General features: G+C 44.9%; 1 protein-coding gene and 1 pseudogene across 18 annotated transcripts in view; one reads left to right on the forward strand and one right to left on the reverse strand.

Annotated features, from left to right (window-relative positions):
• Positions 1-1869: 1869 nt before the first annotated feature.
• Sanbr (SANT and BTB domain regulator of CSR) overlaps positions 1870-20633 on the reverse strand; it is a 69108-nt gene continuing 50344 nt past the window's right edge. For 11 of the 18 annotated variants that reach the window (XM_087583578.1, XM_087583575.1, XM_087583581.1 and 8 more), the window contains one exon: positions 17761-19463. In XM_087583578.1, coding sequence (XP_087439704.1) covers positions 19427-19463 — 37 coding nt within the window. In that variant the 3' untranslated portion in view covers positions 17761-19426. 18 annotated transcript variants of the gene reach the window in all.
• Dck-ps1 (deoxycytidine kinase, pseudogene 1) lies at positions 2344-3429 on the forward strand (annotated as a pseudogene).

Genomic DNA, 20633 nt, shown 5'->3' on the forward strand with positions numbered 1-20633 from the left:
CCTTTTCCCTCTGGAATCTCCACCTTGTGCTCTCTTTATGGTCTGCAAGTGGGTGAGTCCTACAGCAGGAAGCTCGGTGTGGGAGCCCAAGAACACTTACTTTCTTTCTTCTTTTTCTTTTTTTAAGTCTTTATTTATTTTATGTATGCGAGTACACTGTCGCTGTCCTCAGACACCCCAGAAGAGGGCATCAGATCTCATAGATGGTTGTGAGCCACCATGTGGTTGCTGGGATTTGAACTCAGGACCTCTGGAAGAGCAGTCAGTGCTCTTAACCACTGAGCCATCTCTCCAGCCCTTCTTTTCTTTTTTTAGTTTATTTGCTTTACATCCTGCTCACTGCCCCCTTCCAGTTACCCCCTCCCACAATCCTTTCCCCCCATCTCCTCTCCCCTTCTTCCTACCAGGTGGGGTTCCCCTGGATATCCCCCCACCCTGGCACATCAAGTGTCTACAGGGCTAGGCCGGTCCTTTACCGCTTATGCCAGACAAGGCAGCCCAGCTAGAAGAACATAGCCCATGGACAGGCAACAGCTTTTGGGTTAGTCCCACTCCAGTTGTTCAGGACCCACATGAAGACCAAGCTGCACATCTGGTACATATGTGCAGGGAGGCCTAGGTCCAGCCTGTGTGCACACTTTGGTTGGTGGTTGTACTGGCTAGTTTTGTGTGTCAACTTGACACAAGCTGAAGTTATCACAGAGAAAGGAGCCTTAAGGAAATGACTCCAGGAGACCCAGCTATAAGGGATTTTCTCAACTAGTGATCAAGGAGGGGAGGACCCAGCCCATTGTGGGTGGTGCCGTCCCTGGGCTGGTAGCCTTGGGTTCTATAAGAGAGCAAGCTGAGCAAGTCAAGCTAAACAAGCCAGTAAGAAACATCCCTCCGTGGCCTCTGCATCAGCTCCAGTCCTGACTTCCGTTGGTGATGAACAGCAATGTGGAAGAAAGCTGATAAACCCTTTCCTCCCCAACTTGGTCATGATGCTGGTGCAGGAATAGAAACCCTGACTAAGACAGTGGTTCAGACTCGGAGAGTCCTGAGGGTTCAAGTTAGTTGACTCTGTTGGTCTTCCTGTGGAGTTCTTATCCCCTTAGGGGCCCTCAATCCTCCTCCTATTCTTCCATAAGTGTCCCCAAGTTCCATCCACTGTTTGGCTGTGGGTGTCTGCACCTGTCTGAGTCAGCTGCTGAGTGTGGCCTCTCAAAGGACAGCCATGCTAGGCTCATGTCTGCAAGCATAACAGTCTCACTAATAGTGTCAGGGATTGGTGCTTTCCCATGGGATGGGTCTCAGGTTGGGCCAGTTGTGGGTCGACTGTTCCCTCAGTCTCTGCATTTCTTGTAGACAGGATAAATTTGGGGTTGAAGGTTTGATGGGTGGGTTGGTATTCCTACTCCACCACTGGGGTTCCTACCTGGCTACAGGTGGTGGCCTTTTCAGGTTCCATATCCCCTATGCTGTGAGTCACAGCAAAGGGCACCCCCATTGATTCTTGGGTGCCTTCCTTACCCCAGGTCTCTGTCACGTCCTGGAGATGCCCCTCACCCCTTACTTCTGTTAGTAGCAGATTTCCATCTAGCCATCTCTCCTGTCTTTCCACACCTGATCCTGAACCTCTCCCATTCCAGTTCCCTCCCTCCACCTGCCTCCTGTGACTTTTATTCCACTTTCTAAATGAGACTCAAGCATTCTCACGTGTGTCTTCCATTTTGTTTAGCTTCTTTGGGTCTGTGGATTGTAACATGGGTACCTGTATTTTATGACTAATATCTACTTACAAATGAGTATATATCATGCACGTCCTTTTGGGACTGGGTTACCTCCCTCAGGATGATATTCTCAAGTTCTATCAATTTGCTGGCAAAATTCATGCAGTCTTTGTTTTTAATGGCTGACTAGTAGTCCATTGTGTAGATGTACCACATTTTCTTTATCCATTCTTCAGTTGATGAACATCTGACTTGTTTCCAGTTTCTGGCTATTACGAATAAAGTTGCTATGAACATAGTTGAATAAGTGTCTTTGTGGGATGTTGCTGTAAATTAAAAAAAATAAATAAATAAATGCTGTCTTTTATCCCGCACTAGGTCTGGCACCGCAGCGCCCCAAGATATCTGGTAGAAATCTTCATCTCAGTCAGCAAAGCCTCTCACCGGCTTTGCTCCATCCCATATCACACTGCCCATGGCTTCTCTCTGAACCTGGCAACAATCTCTCTACCCATCTAGTTCCCAAGGCAGGTTGCCACCATGTCAGAAATACACATCCCAATTCTGTAGCAGCCTAGTGTCTCCAACCACCACACACTCTCTTAAACTTAAATGGCCACATGAAAGAACACACAACACAACCTCTGATCTAATTGATAAGATATAATTGCCCGGGGCGCCTCACCCTCCCGGTGGAGCCACACGCAGTGCAGATCCCACAAGGGTGAGATGGGGAGGGTGGGAGTCAGGGCTGCCAGGGGTCCTTCACAGTCCCTTCCAGTCGCCTGTGCCTCCGAGCGCCAAAGTCAAAGTGTTGGTTCCGCTGGCGCGAAATTGATGCTGCAACCCCGAGCCACCACCCGCGCCGCTGCCTTCCTGCAGGTCCCGCATCCGAGCTGTCTGGCGCTAAGCATGGCCACCCCACCTAAGAGGTTCTGCCCTTCTCCCTTGACCAGCTCTGAGGGCACCCGCATCAAGATCTCCATCGATGGGAACATCGCTGCTGGGAAGTCAACGTTTGTGAATATCCTAAAGCGAGTCTGTGAGGATTGGGACGTGGTTCCTCAGCCCGTCGCCAGGTGGTGCAATGTGCAGAACACCCAAGGCAAACCTGAGGAGTTGACAGCATCTCCGAAGAGCGGTGGGAATGCTCTTCAGATGATGTATGAGAAACCCGAGCGGTGGTCTTTTACCTTCCAATCATACACCTGTCTCAGCCGGATCCGAGCCCAGCTTGCCTCTCTCAACGGCAGGCTCAAGGATGCAGAGAAACCTGTATTATTTTTGGAACGATCTGTGTATAGTGACAGGTGTACTTTTGCATCCAATTTGTATGAATCTGACTGCATGAACGAAACAATGGGCAATATATCAAGACTGGCATGACTGGATGAATAGCCAGTTTGGCCAAAGCCTTGAATTGGATGGAATAATTTATCTTCAAGCTACTCCAGAGAAAGGCTTAAATAGAATATATATATGGGGAAGGGATGGAGAACAAGGCATTCCTCTTGAATATTTAGAGAAACTTTACTATAAACACGAAAGCTGGTTCCCTCATCATACTCTGAAATCCAACTTTGATTGTCTCCAAGAGACGCCTATCCTCACACTGGATGTTAATGAGGACTTTAAAGACAAACATGAAAGTCTGGTTGAAAAGGTCAAAGAGTTTTTGAGTACTTTGTGATTGCACAGGAGACAACAGGCAACACAATGTTTCCAGATACTTTAGTTTTGTGTATTGCCATAGCTTGATAGTCCTGCAAAACTCTTTACAAGATTGAAGTTTTTAAACCATTTTTGTTTTAAGGGAAACCCTTTTTCTTTATAACATGTGTATATATATGTATGTATACATATTTAATATTTGTAATCTTATGTAAAACTTTGCATCCTTCCTTTACTCCCCACATCTTCCATTTCTGGTTGTCCTTCCTTTCCGGTTTAAATCAGAGCTGTCTTATCTCTCCCGACCTCTGGAAGTCTGGAGGTAGATTTTCGTAGAATCAGTGCAGTGAGCGAATAAACTGTTCTAACAGGCCCAGCCTTCTCTGCCTTCTCGGTTGTCATCCTGTGGGTTAACGTGTTTTCATGGTGTCTTTGCCTCCGTGGCCAGCAGTTTCGTAGCTGGACGCGTAGAGGATGCGTGTCTTATGTGAGGTAGTACACCTTTTAAAGGTGAGAAGTGGCATTTGGGGAGTCCTCGGAGTAGGAGCGTTTGCTCTGTTTTCTTCCTGTTCCCTTCGGTCGGGCTGGAGATGGAAGCCCTACAGAGCTGTCCCCAGCCCTTGACGTTTTCATCAAGTCCTCTCCTGCTCTGCTCGATGTGAGGGTGAGACCATGTTAGCAGCACCACAGGGCTGTTCACTGCTGTGGCTGGTGCGTTTGTAGAGGAGGAGGAGGTTAAACTCTCCAGTTTGATAAATGTATAATTACTTTATAAGTCTTATAATCTTTAATTTGTTTCTTTGTCTGGGATGAGTATTCTTTATTTACGTGAAAGTTTGGTCCAGAAGAAATCTATTTAAGAGGTAGCTAAGAAGTGTATTACGTGAGTCTAAAGTTTCATTAAGAGAGTTACTGTTTGTTTGAATTTTACACACACACACACACACCTCCTGCAGCAAATTTCTGTTCACTCTCCAGGCCCTCTCTCCCCATCCTCCCTCCTTTCCCCTCTCCTATCCAGTTCCCTCCCTCTTTCCACCATTTTTATTTCCCCTTCTGAGAGAGAGAGTCAAGCATCCTCCCTTGGGCCCTGCTTGTTATTTGGCTCCTTTTGGTCTGTGGATGGTAGAGTGGGCGTCTTGTACTTTATGGCTAATATCCACTTATCAGTGAGTACATACCATGCATGTCCTTTTGGACATGGCTACCTCACTCATGGTTATGTTCTAGTATCTATTTGCCTTCAAATTTCACAATGTGCTTGTTTTTAATAGCCGAGTAGTATTCAGCTGTGTAAATGAACCACACTTTTGTTATCCATTCTTCGGTATCTGTTCTCTAGTTTCTGGCTGTTGTGTATCGGGCTGCTATGGACACAGTAGAGCAAGCATCCTTGCAATATGGTGGACCATCTTTTGCATATATGCCCAGGAGTAGTATAGCTGGGTCTTGAGGGAGAACTATTCCCAATTTTTGGAGAAACCTCCAGATTGATTTTCAGAGTGGTTGCACAAGTTCGCACACCTGCCAGCAATGGAGACGTGTTCCCCTGCTCCACATCCTGGACAGCAGGGGCTATAGCTTGAGATTTCTATCTTAGCCATTTTGACCTTGTAAGACAGAACCTCAGAGTTGTTTTGATTTGTGTTTCCTTGACGACTATAGGCTTTGAACGTTTAAGCACTTCTCAGCCATTAAAGATTCCTTTGTTGGGAATTCTCTGTTTAGCTCTGTACTCCATTTTTTAAGTTGGGTTATTTGGTCTGTTGCTGTCTAACTTCTTGAGTTCTTTATATATTTTGGATATTAGCCCTCTGTCGGATAAGGGTTGATGAAGATCTCTGTAGGCTACCAATGGCGTCCTTTGCCTTACAGAAGCTTTTCAGTTTCATGAGGTCCCATTTGTTGACTGTTGATCTTAGTGCCAGAACTGTTGGCATTCTGTTCAGGAAGTTGTCTCCTGTGCCCATGTAATCAAGGCTGCTCCCCCACTTGGGTTTGAGTTTTGTGTAGGGTGATAAATATGGGTCTATTTGCGTTCTTGTCCACCTCAGACAACCAGCTCCATTTGTTGAAGATGCTTTCTTTTTTCCATTGTATGGTTTTGGCTTCTTTATAAAAAAAAATCAACTGTCTATAAGTGTGTGGGTTTATTTCAGGATTTTCCAATTCAATTCCATTGCTCGACCTGCCTGTTTCTATACCAATAGCACGTAGTATTTTTACTACTATAGCTCTGTAGTAGAACTTGAACTCCGGAACGGGATACCTTGCAGCTCTTTCATCGTTCAGAATTGTTTTACTGTCCTGGGTTTGTTGTTCCATATGAAGTTGTTCTTTCAAGGTCTATAAAGAATCTCAGGCTTGGAAGATACAATATAAGAAATTGATACATTGGTCAAAATAATGCTAAATCAGATTTTTATAGGTTTAGGCCTAATATTTAAGTCTTTGATGATTTTGTATTAATTTTTCTAAACGTCTTACTGTCCAGTTCAGGCTGATTCAAACTGCCAGTCCCACCTCTAACTCACAGTTCTGCACTCTTTCCCGAGTACCTACGTATGCAAAGGTCTGAGCAAACTTTTGTAGATGGCACTAAGTAAATGATCTGAGTCCATTCTTTGACATGTGGACATAAGGACTTCCCAGCACAATTTGGTAAAAATGCCATCCTTTCTGTACTGAATTGTCTTGGCACCTTTGTCAGAAGTCACTTGGGTGTATAAGTAAGAGTTCATTTTAGGCTGTGGTGGTATTCGGTGTATTTTACTGTTAATTCCAGTGTTTAGCTCAAAATATTTAAGAGCCTACTTCTTAAAATCGAGTAGCAGTTTTGAGTAGGTATTTAAAACATTGCTATGTCGATATAAAAGTTGGGCCAGTAGCTACTCTTCAGTTTTCGGTATCTGTTTACTGCTAAGACAAGAGGCTGGGGCCTTCATCTTCAAAATCAACTGATGTGACAGATGAGACACAATGGCACCTCATATAAGATGCTGTCACCAGGAGTAGTCAAGGGCAGTAGGCTATGATGCTCTATGATGAGGACAGCACTAGAGAAGCGCAGGGCCAGCCTGGACGGGGCAGAAGACTGACCCATACAGGGCATTCAGCAGAGACATAGCTGTATTTCAGATAATTATAGCCAAATTTCTCACTGACTAAGAGGAAGGTAACAAGTTTAAATGGGGAGTTCGAACGAATCCTTTCAGGTGGAACCGGGTTCAGAACTGTGAGCACACATCGCTGGTTTGTGGTGTGGGTGAGACACAGAGAACCTAACACTACGCACTCTTTGAATCCACAGAGTAGGCTGGGAAGCCAAGACATGGCAACAGAAGCTACCTTACCTGGGAACCAGTTTCCAGCCCCCTGCACTCTGAGGAACGGGGGCTCTGTGGAGAGGTCATTCCACAGAGGAACAGGGAAAGCGGGCTGAGCTCAAAGCATTCTATGCCAGCTGGAGACCACACAAAGTAAAACCCAGAAATGGAGCCCTGTACCGTGTCTAACTCTGCGACAATTTAAGTATAACATAGTGAGACTCAAGGCCTGGAGGGATGGCTCACTGGTTAAGAGCACTGGCTACCTTTGCAGAGGACCTCGCATGGCAGCTGACAACTGTATTCTAGTTCCAGGGAATTCAACGCGCACACGCACACGCACGCACGCACGCACGCAGGTAAACGTGACTACACTGAAGGCAAAATAATTTTAAAGTGACAGTGCCTCAGGAAGGTGGTATGGTTCTGCTGCGCTAAGCCAGGTCCAGGGGAAGGGAAGCACACTTGCTTGAAAATGCCAGGGACATGTTTGTCATCTGCTCTCTCGCTACTGTCCATAACCCCATTCATATTTTTAAATGAATCACCACAAGGGAATCTGCTCACTGCTGCTACTGTACACAATACCGCCTTACAGGATTAGGAAAGGGCCAGCCTCAGTTAAGAAAATTGGATACTTAATATCAGAACAAAATTGGAGCACTGCTGGGGAAAAAGAGGGAAATATAGCCATCTTCAAAGATTTCTTAATAAATTTCTCTGTTTAAGAATAGATGAAAACTAAAAGAATAGGGATTTATAAATCTATTTCATGACCTTTAGGTATTTGATAATGCAAAACCCACTTTTAACCAATGCAACATCCTCTAGTCTTTTTTTAAAATATTGTTTAAAAATTTATTTTATTTGGATGAATACACTGTAGCTGTCTTCAGATACACCAGAAGAGGGCATCGGATCCCATTACAGATGGCTGTGAGCCACCATGTGGTTGCTGGAGATTGAACTCAGGAGCCCTGGAGGAGCAGCCAGTGCTCCTAAGCGCTGAGCCTTCTCTCCAGCCCCATCTTGCTTTTCAGAAACAGTCCAGATCTGGCTTCCCCAGACCCACAGCTCATTCCTTCTATTTGTTTTCTCCATCTCTGAAGAGTGAGAGACGCATAGAGGGATGTCAGTCTTTTCTCACGCTTCTCCTTACATACTCGGCGGCTTACCAAGACAAAACTCCACATCTAGACCATTTCCTCTGTCTGCTCTGAGTCACCACATTGTCATCTACTTCCCGCTGATGTCCCCTGACTGTCTTTTTAATTTCTGTTTCAGGGCTGGGGCAATGCGTCAGAGGTTTCGAGAACTTGACGTTCTTGCAGATGACCTCATTTCATTCCCAACACCAGCATGAATGCTCACAGCCTTCCGGTTCCAGGAGACCCAGCACCCTCTTCTGACCTCTGTGGGAACCAGACATGTATGCAGCGCAGACACAAACACGAAGGCATGACACTCAGCATAACAAGTCTTATAAAAATGTGCATGATGTTGGTATGCATTTGCATGTAAGTGCAGGGACCAGTGTGCCCCGGTGTCCACGTGGAGATCATAACAGTGCACCGGTTACCTTCCATTTCCCTTGAAACAGTCTCTTGTCTGAGCTGTGTGCCTCAGGTTAGCTAGTCTGCAAACTCCCAAGGACCTTTGCTTCTGGTGTTTCCCGTGGACGTGGTGCTGGGGTCACAAATGTGTGCTGTTGTACCTGGCTCTGTATGAGTTCCTAGGAGCCAAGCTCATGTATTGGCTGAGCTACGTTCTGCTCACAATCCACTGACTTATGATTGATACATCGCTTTCCTTCCAGTAGTTTTCCTCCTGGATTGTACTCACAGATAAGGTGCATGGTTGTAAACTTTACCTCATCTGTGTCTTCCTGAGAGCAGTATAGGTATATACCAGTTATGACATTCTCCGTTTTTGCAGAAGACAATGCCTTCTTCAAAACGCAACTGGTTTAAGCGGGCAATGAGCCTCAATGCACATTACGATGCTGGCTGTGTTCAGTGCTCATATGGCCCTACCTATGCACTCTTTAGCTTTTCCATCTCTGGCTGCTGCTCCCTGATTTCACTATTACTGCATATCCAGGTTTGTGTTTCGTCAGTAGTGCAAGTCAAGCTTGAGCATGTGTCCACATACTATGTCATGCCTTAGCACGTTACTACACTTTGGGGGGAACTGAAATTGTTATGTAGCAGCCTGGGATCTCTGCAGCTTTCATTAGGCCTTCATCTCTTTGCTATTTTCATACTGATTTTTAAAGAGCCTGTCGCCTGTTTGCCCTAGCAATGAACCTGGCATGGTTTTGCCCCCTCTGCCACCCTACCCTTTGTAGTCTCTGATCCACGTACACTTTATCCTGGTGTGTGGAGTCTGGCGTAACCTCAATCTTTTCAAATTCTGTATTCAACTGTCCCGATGCTGTTCCTTAAGAGCCAGCTCCGGGCATGTGAGACGCCGGCTCTACAATATACTAAATGATTTCCCTGAACTTGCTTGTGGGATTTCTAACGCAGCTCAGAATAGAGAATAAATCAGTCAGTAATAGAGACTGATTTATTTTGCTTTTTTGATATTCAAATTTTTATTTATTAAAACTTTCCATTACAATTTTAAAAGTTAAAAGTCTTTTGACCATGCCAGAGGCCTGTATGTGCAGCAGAGCAGATTTGTTTTAAGAATACTAACAGGCCGGAGAGATGGCTCAGTGGTTAGAGCACTGACTGCCCTTCCAGAGGTCCTGAGTTCAATTCCCAGCTACCACATGGTGGCTCACAACCATCTGTAATGGGGATACAATGTTGTCTTCTGGTGTGTATGAAGACAGCTACAGTGTACTCACATACATAGAGTAAACAAATATTAAATAAAATGAATATCAGAAAGAGGTAGAAGATAAGACCTACAGGCATCTATGTACCCACCTTCTGAGAGGTAGCACCATCCTTGGGTAGCTGGTGTGGTTACTAAGGCTGCCTTATATCCAAAATTATACCAAAGAAAATGACACAGCCCAACAAAGGAACAATGGCTCCTGAATGACATTCACGGTCATTTTCCTTGATTAGAGTATGGCACTGGGATAGATCCGCTGATGCTTATAATCACAGATCATGTGGGATTGAGCTTGGATACCACAGAGCTAAGAAGGATTCTGTTCATGGAGCAGTCATATCTCCAGATAACATGTAGGCCTGGGGATACAGCTCATCCATGCACCGTGTTCTAACTTCAACCTGGAGCCAGAATTCAGAAAAATTCCCAATCGAGTCACCCCGAGAGTAACTTGCTCTGTTAGCAAGACCAAGCTGCAGGGCAGGACTTTGCTGCTCAGACTTTAGATCAGAAGGCTCTGCCTTTCACTCTGTTTAGATTCTGGACAGTAAAGACCTGACTGCATTATCATCGCCAGACTTCATAGTTTAGACTGCGCAGGGTTTTACAAGAGCCCAGGCTGCCCTGGAACTTACTGTGTAGTTGAGGTTGGCCTTGTAGAAAGCCCCAACTCAGCTTCTCAAATGTCAGATTCAGACGAATCATTGCACATCCCTACCTAGTAGGGCTAGTCTGTCTCTTATCAAACTGAACGTTCTTTGAAGAAAACCTAAATAGATATTTTTCCATATGAACTTATAAGGTATTCACCTAATTCCAGATTAGTATTTACTTTAATTTTTTAATTTCATTTTATTTAGTATATGTGTGTGAATTTGTATATGCATGTACATATGTCTACATGTATGTATGTCTGCATGTACATATGTCTACATGTATGTATGTATGCATGCATGTATGTTATGGCATGGCATGAAAGTCAGAGGGCAATTTGCAGGAGTCAGTTCTCTCCTTGTACTGTGTGGGTCTCAGGGTTTGAGCTTAGGTCATCAGGCTGGGTGGTAGGAGCCTTTACTCAGTGAGTCATCGCACTGGCCTGAAAAAATTGGAATTTATTAGAATCATACTTCTGGAAGCCCTTCCTCAGAGCTTCTAGGTCCTAATAACTCTTGTTTGTTTGTTTGCTGGTTTTGTTGTTTTTTCTTTTCTGAGACAGGGCTTTTCTTTCTGTAGCCCTGGATTTCGTGGACTTGATGTAGACCAGGCTGTCCTCAAACTCAGAGAGATCGCCTGTCTCTGCTTCCCGAGTACTGGGATCAAAGGCGAGCTCACCACCCCCTGTTCTAATGATTCTGCTTTCTTCCGTCCAGCCTTTACTTTCATATCCTCTTTAGTTTAAAATGATTTAATGTCTCTTTAGCTAATTCCTTTATAGTAAAGCCACTCTTGGGAAACCTAGTTTGTTTTCTTACTATGGTCTGTTCATGCTCTTTATTAAATAAATGATGTAAACTGCTAAGAAAAATAAACAATGAAACATGTAAGGTGGCTACAAGCTAAAAGGCATTTTATAAGTTGTCAATAACACAAAGTGAAATTGTGGAGCAGACAGCTCAGTGTTGAGCGTTTGCTCTTGCCAGGGACTCTCAAGTAAGCGCTCACAGCTGTCTCTAACTCCAGCACGGGTGGGTCAGGTGCCCTCTTCTGGAGGCCGTGGGTACTGCACACACATTCATGCCGTCATACACAGAATAAAGTAAACCTTGATGAATCTATTACAGAACGGGACGAAGAAATGAATTCAGCAAAATCATCTGTGGCACGCACAGACAGATGATGTGAGAGGCAGCATCATTAGTCATTGAAAGGGAGCCATGAATGGAGCTAAGCCAGTCTGGAAACTTGTCAAGCTTCACAACGCCAAGATCCTAGATAACTGCCTCAAGTCTAGGGAGGCCCTTCTACCCAAGTGTGAAAATTTAAGTCTTAAAAAACCTCTAAACATAAGTACTATAGTAAATAAAGGATCTGAAAAGATTCCCTAAAGAGATAGCTTACGGGGGGGAAGTTAACGTATATAATTATATTCTGAATTAACTTCCTGTAGGTTTGGTGGATCACACTGCAGGGCTCAGTGCCTTAATCTTAGTACTTGGAAGCAGAAGCAGATGGACCTCTGAGTTTGAGGCCGGCTTCATCTGCCGAGTTAGTTCCAGAATAGCCAGCTCTACACAGGGAGACCCCATCTTAAAAATCAATCAATCAAACAAACAAACAAACAAAGACAGGAGAGTTGCTGGGCTCCAGGTCAGTCATGCCATCTCAAAACATTGGAAACTAGAAAAAAGCCTTCTATAAATAAAAGCACATTAAACAAAATGGAAAGAAATATGGTGTTCTGGAAGATGGATTAGTGTGAGCACAAGCACACAGACAGCACACACAGTCTTAAAGCTTAAAGGAAAATAGAGACAATGACTTTAATACACCTGTCCCCTCCAAAGTTCAGTTGCTATCACTTTGATGACATTAAGAAGTATTTTTGTGGGGCTGGGGATGTAGCTCAGTGGTAGAGCGCTTACCTAGGAAGCGCAAGGCCCTGGGTTCGGTCCCCAGCTTCGAAAAAAAAAAAAAAGAAAAAAAAGAAAAAAAGAAAAAAAAAGTATTTTTGTTTTGTCTTACTGCGTAGCCCAGGCTGGCTTCAAAATTGCAATCTCCTGACTGGAGGCTGAGTGTGTGCTGCTGTGTCCAGCTTCCTAGTCTGGAAGGCTTTACACAGCACTGGCTGAGCTTGTGTGAGGTCTCTTTTGTGGATGCAACCCAGAGCCCGCCCCTCAGGCGGTTATCGTGGATCGTGGATCGTGGCTGCGGGATTAAGAGAACGGCCCTGTTCTCTAGGATAGCTTGTTAGCACAAGCCATGAGCAGATGGACTAGGAATGGAAAGAGCTGATAGCGTATGCCCTCGATCCCAGCAATCGGGAGGCAGAGGCAGAGGCTGGGGGTGGGGAGGCTCAGTGAGTTCTGAGGTTGCCTGGTCTACAGAGTTTCAGGACAGCTAGGGCTACACAGAGAAATCCTGTCTAGAAAAACAGGAGAAAATGTAAGAACGGGAGGAAGGAACATGAACGACCAGTACACATACAAGTGTAACCACACACTAAGCTCCCTAAGGCACACAAACAAACAAAAACGCTGACACGACTCCACTCTCTCTGGACTAACGAAAACTGTAGACATTAGTATCCTGAGGGTAGGAATGGGAACGCTGTGACCTTAAGGCTGAGAGTGACTTGTTTGGGTCCGTTAAAGGTGAAGGCATACATTTCTGTGCAGGAAGATTACTGGCCACACCTAAGCCTGGTAAGACTCTTCCCTCCCTCAAGTGCCAGATGGAGCCTCTGTCAGCCAAGTCCCTTCACGCACAAGAACAACTTGTGAACCAAGCCACTGAGATTGGGGGTTACTGCAACAGGACTGTCCTGACTGACGTCCCAGTCGGAGTCGCCAGTCCTGCTGGCAGCGGTCCATGCTGGAGCAACTCTGAAGGAAGACTTAACAGATTGAAAATGGACACGTCCAACAACCTACACACAAGAACAGTGTTCGTGGGAGACTGATGTCCGTCAGAAGATGAGTACTGGAATGTAAGAGGGAAAACAGAAGCTAGGAGTGGCGGCACATGTCTGTAATCCCAGCATTCCAGAGCCTGAGGCAGGAGGATGAGTTCAACCTGGGTAATGTGCAAGCTTGAGGCCAGCCTGAGCCACAGAGTAAGACACCACCTAGAAAGAATAAAACCAAACTCGAGCCTGAACCATAATGTCAACATTTACTGACAGGAAACAGAAAAATGTATTTTAGGAGATTCATTAACTAGGATACTGTTGAATAAGCTATAAATAAGTTTCAGTTACCTGATTAACATATATTACTCTAAAAGGTACAATTTAGGACGTAAAACCTACGTAAGGATATGTATAGCATGACGTCATCACATTAGGTTTGTACATTACATTATATTGTGGGTGCAAAATACAGACATAAAGACATTCACTAGCACAGTAAATATAAAGTTCAAGGAGAGGTTCATTTCTGAGACAGGAAGATGAGGTAGTGTCATCTGTGAGACAGGGGGAGCATTTTATCCCTAATGAAATGTCTAATGCTGTGCTGTTGGGCACTAGGACGGGCACCTAGCTGCTGTCCTACCCTCTCTATCGACCCTGCCCAGCCCTGCCAATATATTGCTATAAATCTGCCCCATGGGAAGAACTAGGAGGGTAGGTCGGGTAGCCACACGACTCAGTGTGCAGTTTAACAAGTATGTAATGTGCAACTTACTTTTATACATTATATAGGCTGTGGTTTTGCTAAGTTAGTAAAAATATTTGCTTAGAGGAGATGTGTTTTTTGTTTGTCTGCATTGATCTCTTTGCTTCTTTTGCTTCATTTGGAGTACTTAAGCATGTCTATTCTTTAGGTTTTCAGGACAGTTAGAGTCCAAGTACTTACAGACCCTGGAGAATAAAACATGCAAACTCACGATCTCACAATGGGCAGTTCTGGCTTTTGAAGGGCATAGAATGTAAAGTTAACCTTGTAAGTAGTCTCCCATGTTTGGTTTCGTTTCCTCCTAGACGTCTGTGCTGGCCGTTTCTGTCTGAGTGGCTTTCTCTCACAGTGTTCTCCCTCTCCCAGAGTTCCCACAGGTGCCCTCATACAGAGCTGGCCCTGAGGACTGAGTATGTGCAGAGCCTAAGCCACAGCCTCTTGTGGTGACGTCCTGTGGTCAGAGTCCAGGCTCTCCCGACTCCTGTGTGCTCCTGACCACATTGGTGGTGCAGGGTCAGTGCTGGCCATTTAAAGAGCATCACACCAAACATCGTATTTCTAACTTACGGAAGAGTCACCTGGTGACCTTTAATATACCAATGCCACGCCCAGCTCTGAGCCACTACTAGAGGAGTCTTAACGCTTACTTATCAGACAAAACGAAGCATTATTAAAACAACAAAACCCAAACTGTCCAATCCTGACAAGGGAGTCAGCCTTCTGCCCTAAGTGTATGATTCTACACGATCAATGCCTGTGGCCAAAGGGAAACACACCAAGGATTTCTCTCACACATTCATTTTGCACATCACTTTACGTAATGTGAATCAATTCCGACAGGTGACCACACCTCACCTGTTCATTTTGTTAAATGTGTAACTGAGAAAATATATTTAATCATAGGTGAGAATGGGGTTTCAAGTAACTTCAGATTTAACTAACGTGCAAACTGCCACGTTTCAGATGGGTCTCACGTATACAGGACGATTCCAACAGAGCTGCAGACCGCTAACCGTGTCAATGTGCTGAGTACAGAACAACTCAGACAACAGAGAGGTAGGCAGATTGAGGGGAGGCATGAGTCAGGCAGGCCCTGAACAAAAGCATCACAGTCTGGGGGACAAGGATTCGAGGCCACGTCTTCCAGGTGTTTACTATGTATGCCCCATGTAGTTATCGATGGTTAGTAAGTGTCCCCAAGGATGCTGGCAGGGTCACTTTGTGTATACCACTGCCCCTAGACAAGCCTCCATCTGTGGGTGTTTATCCATAAAAGGTAGGTTAGAATACTGCCCTGCACGCGATGGGGAAGCCTGTGCGCACGCGCACACGCCATATTCATTCTGTCTACTATTGCTGAATGTCTGTGCTGACAGGGTCTCCTTTGAGCACTGCCCCTGCCCCACGCTGCTCTAGCAAGTGGCTCTGTGGAGTTCCTGCGGGGGATGAGTCATCCTTCTCGGGGCTTTGTCCTTCAGCACTGCTACTCAACTGTGCGTTTGTGAACGCACAGAAGGACTTGATGTCTGTGGAACTTCTTAGATGCACTAAGTTTTCGGCTGTGTTGACCCTTTGATATTCTTTTCGCACATTCACGATACGTACCCAGCTGAGATTAACAGCGCCATCTCTGAGAGTCTGTTCATACTTCATTTTCTCTGTACTACTGTGTTAAACATGAGTGTATCATGTGTTTGTTGCACAGGTGTGTGGTGGTGTGTGTGTGCAAGCGGGGTGCTAGCCATACTGTTTTTCAAGACAAAGTCTCTCACTGGAAGGCTGGATTGACTGGTTATCGGGTCCCAGGGATCTGCCTTTCTCGGCCTCCCAGCTGCTGAGATTGCAAGCAGGAGACATCATACATGTTTTTTAAAACATGGACTCTGGGAATTAAACTGTGGCATCTTGCTTATGCTCCAAGCATCTGCTGAGCCACCTTCTAAAGCCTATAATATTATTTTCATACAGAAAAAGCAGAGAAAGGGGTGGATGAAATATAAGGACGGAAAGCAATTGCACGAGACTCAACACTAGTGGCTCTCGAGGACGGCGGAGTGGGTAAGTGCATAGCAAGCACACTGACCTGCCCTCAGACCCTCAGCACACACACGAAGGTCTGAGTATGGCTGTGTATTTATAACCCTAATGCTGGGGCTGTCTAGCCATCACCCCAGCAGAAAAAACGAAAACTCCAGGTGAATGAGAGATTCCTCTCGGAGGACCAGGATGGAGAATGGCTGAAGAGGGGAACTGAAAATAACCACTGGGGAGACGGAAAGATGCGTGTAATCTCAGCATAAATGCTACAGGGCCATCCCTGCAGGGAGTCGGAATGTGCTCAGTAGGAGAAGTTGAGGCAGTGGACACTTACTGCGATTGCTGGGTGGACTGGAGTAAGGCAGAGAGTATTAGAGTGTGAGTACAAACTCACTCGTATTTCAAGTCACCAGAGCTGCTCTGTAACAGATTATACAATGCAGGAGTGGCAGCCGGGGGAGTCAGAGCGTTTGTAGCACTTCTGTAAAAGGTATGATGGTAGGGATAGTGAGGCAGAGAGAAACAGGTTCTGGTGACCCTCCCTTCCTAGGCCTGAACACACACATACGGGGCAGAAAAACACGCAGCAGCACTTGTTAAAGCACAACAGAAAGACACTCCTGAGGACCGCAGAGGCAGGTACAGTGACCAATGCCATGGGGCATTGTAGTGGAGATTGACAAACAGGAAGTCTTAGCCCAGATCAGTGGAGAGTCGGTGAATGGAAAACTAACAGGAAATATTTGGGGGAGGATGCTTCTGGCTAAAGTGATGGAATCAGATTCTCGTTGAGGACAAGCCAGGTGGTCAGACATCACCTGCAGACCAAGGACACTGATCATCCAGAGATGATAACCACGTGGTGGGCATTGTGGGAGGTAGGCATCCTTGCCAAACCAACTTAGCAGAGGTCTAGGGAATGGCACTGACAAAATGGCTAAGTAATGACTCTTCTTGAATATACACACGTTCTCTCCCTCCCTCCCCCCTCCACTCTCTAATTCAGATGATAGGAAGAGGCACACAGACTTTCATCTTACAGAACTGGACGCTGCCTTCCAAACACAGAATAGCGTAAGGGCAACACTACTTGATCTTTATGGAGATATCACGATAGGCCACGAAGTACTGCGTTAACTATTTACACCTCCTAATTTACTCACTTCCAATAATCTATAACATTATCCCAGAATTAGCCTCCCATACAGACCAGGTTTTAGGGAGACTGGGAGGGCTAGCCCACTAGCACTGGACTGGCTAAGGTCGCCCGTGCCTCCGCCTGGGAGTTGCTCAATGATAGGAACAGGTTGGCTGAAGAGCTGCCAGGCTTGGAGACAAAGGCTTTTAAGTATTTATTTAAATTTGCCATCAGCAAAAAAAACCAAAACATACGACAATTTCAGCCTCAGGTACCTGGCAATTCCTGACTGAACATTGCAGGGAAAGGTAGCACACACTGGGGCGATCGAGCAGCAGCAGCAGCAGCAGCAGCAGCAGCAGCAGCAGCAGCAGCAGCAGCAGCAGCAGCGCTCAGATTGCCTTTCCTGCGGCATTTCCCTCACGCCTGTCAGTGGGGATCCTGTGCTGTTGACTGTGTACCTGGTCCCCTGTAGTGCTTCACCCTTAAATGCCTGGCTAAGTGTTCAGACAGGGTCTCGAATGGGGGATTTTCCTACTTCCGTTTCCAGAGCGATGGGGTGTGCCACCACACGCAAATAATAATCTTAAAACCTAGGATTCCCACAGCTAACTTTCCAGGGAAATATGTAGAATACAGAGCCTCCAGTCTTCTCAGACAGCAGAATGAGTCAGATCAAGGGACTTGCTCCACAGTTTTTGTCATTGCCATTTATTTCAATAAGTTTGAATTCAGAATTAATGTAAGGAAAGCCTTAAAGTACTTGGTAGAAGAAATGCCTGTCCGTGTATCACAGACAGACACAAAATAAAAAGCACATTCCACATGAAATCAGATTTCAACAAAGTCTGTTAACATCAGTCAGTAAATCAGCCCCCTCTGCAGAGAAGCAATGAGCACTTTCATCATTTGTGAAAATCAAAAGAGCATATTTCCTTCTAATTACAATGATCACAAGCTGCTTACATACATAAATCCAAATCTTTCTTTCAGAGAATCCAGGAGCCAACAGTAAGACTGGTAACTCATGGGACTTACACATCGCATTCAAAGAACACTTTCTTGAAAATAAATATGATAAAAGCTATTTCTGAAGTATCAGATAACTAAAAAGCATCTGTATACCAGAATAAAATTTCCAAATAGATATTAAAAACATAAATAACAAATAATTAGGAGCTTCATATAGCAACTAAAAGATATTAACAATTATAATTTTTTTGTGTGAACTAGGTGTAAATCTTTTACAAGATTTATTCTCTGAATAATCCAAAGATGTGAGTCACAAGGCAAAGGAAAACTAAACATAGAAACGGTGTACATCTCATGGTTCTCAGAGACCCATAAACAATTTCCAAACATGTAACAGTACATGCTTACAGTCTGGAACAAAATTTCCCTGAGTGTGCTGTCTACCTGGTTAGAAAAAATTAAAAACATGATCTGTAAACTAGTTTTATTTGAACGTCTCCTTTATCTGGGAAGTTTGAAGCCGTCTCTAAGTGACTAGCAGTCCCTTGCTGTGAGGGGGTTGAAGGAGACTCAGAGGATGAGTGGGTGTGAGAAGCCTGCGTCTGCCTGTGCCACAGAGCTGAAGTGACCCAGCACCCCAGGCCAGCTCACGCTGCCTTCGGTGGGCCAGTGTCACTAGCTTCACAGAGGAGAAGGGCAAGGACCTCATTTTAGGCTCCTATGATTTACAGATAACTATGAAAAATTGAAAGAAACAGAAGGTGAACTAACATTGAACTTTCCATATAATAATCCTGAAAGATGAACCCTTCTTGACCAACATAGTACTGCGATGCCCTCACTTGAAACTCTACTAACACCGCATCGGGATCTGTCACTCCCTAATATCCACACAGCTAAATTTAACATCACCGACAGCTCATTACACAAATTCATTTCCCAACGCTATGCCTAAGACTCCACACTCCCCAAACATACAGCGGTCAGTGTACTGCACAGTGACACTCCCAGGCCTGTGCCCTTAATTTCTTAGGGTCTTACCAACTTAGGACTCTTCTTTGTCAAATAAATAAAGGGCAACAGATATTGAGAATATTAACTATGTATGCAATTATTTTCTACACAGCCTAGAATTATACAAAGAGAAATTTATATAGGAAAATTTATATATACAGTTAAGATTTTAACGAAACCTAACTATATATTTGTGTAAGCATGATTTTTGTGGTTTGCAGGGATAACTAATGGAACACCTAGCAGTCACCGTAGCATGATTTGTGTGGTCTGCAGGGATAACTCATAGAGCACCTAGCAGTCACTGAAGATCTTCGAGGAGTGAACATTTCAGATGTCCAGAGTGTGCCTTCGCTCTTTTTATATCTAGGGTCTTTATGCAGGACGCCCTTGACCAAAACGACTTTTAGACCTAGGTTTTTTAAACAGAAAACAAAGTCAGACTTCTAGACTTCGGGCTTCTAGAACAGCAGGATGCCGTTGCTGCCTTCGTCTGTCTGTCTGACAACATCAACATCCTGTGAAACTTTGTGCTGCTCGCCACAAGTCTTCTAAAACCCCTGGAGTGAGATGCAGTTTGGAATTCAATTTTTTTAAAGTAATCTTTGGGAAGAGAATATAGTCTGTTTACTGCAGAGTATACACAGGTCAGGAGCAGACCTGTAATGAGTGAAGGAGCACAGTGTTGCTCAGGGAACAGCGCACGCTTAGAGTATGACAAGAGCAAAAAGCACAGCGATCGTCACTGCAGTTCAAGGGAGCTGAACACAGATGGCTGAACATCTTGATTTCTGAGCTTCATGGAGTTCAGAATTACAGACCAGGCATATTAGCATCTCTCGCACTTGTGCCCACATCTCTGTAACTTATGCAAATGGCACAAGACTACTAGTTAGTTCTATTATGAAGTAAGATGCTATCATATTCAGGAAGGTGTCTGATAAAGAATAAGACATCCTATTGCCTTCTTTGCAAATGGGTCGAGCTAACCAGGTCTGTCAACCACTTGGGCAGAATAAAGCCTTAGGAAAGTTGACTGTTCAAGAGACTTTTGAAAAAATGCAAAGCCTAGTTAAAATGTGGGTGAGCTGTGTTCTCTCTGGTCAGTGATCACTTCCACAGCCTGAAAATATACTGCCCTCCACTCCACAACACACTCTGCCTATTTCTACACTGAGAGAGAGCGAGAGAGCGAAAGGGAGGGAGGGAGGGAGGGAGGGGGGAGGGAGGGAGGGAGAGAGAGAGAGAGAGAGAGAGAGAGAGAGAGAGAGAGAGAGAGAGAGAGAGAGGGAGAGAGAGAGAGAATATATACACAGAACAGGAAAGATGCTTTAGGGATCTCCAACACTGACACACACTCTACTCATAGTCACGGCAGTGTTGCCAATCTGTACGACTGGATGAAGAGCACTAGTCAGCACTGTTGTTACTGGCACAGTATTGTTACTGTTTGGTGCTGAGAGATCAAACCCGGGGTGTTGGGTGTGCTAGGAAAGCACTAGGAAACCTCTAGGCTGGGTACTACAGCTCTTTTGTATCAGCTGACTTGAAAGTTTGTGCCCATGACCTTTTAAAAATATTT

This window comes from Rattus norvegicus, chromosome 14 (genome assembly GCF_021556685.1).
Source record: "Rattus norvegicus strain SHRSP/BbbUtx chromosome 14, alternate assembly SHRSP_T2T, whole genome shotgun sequence".
Classification (NCBI taxonomy): domain Eukaryota; kingdom Metazoa; phylum Chordata; class Mammalia; order Rodentia; family Muridae; genus Rattus; species Rattus norvegicus.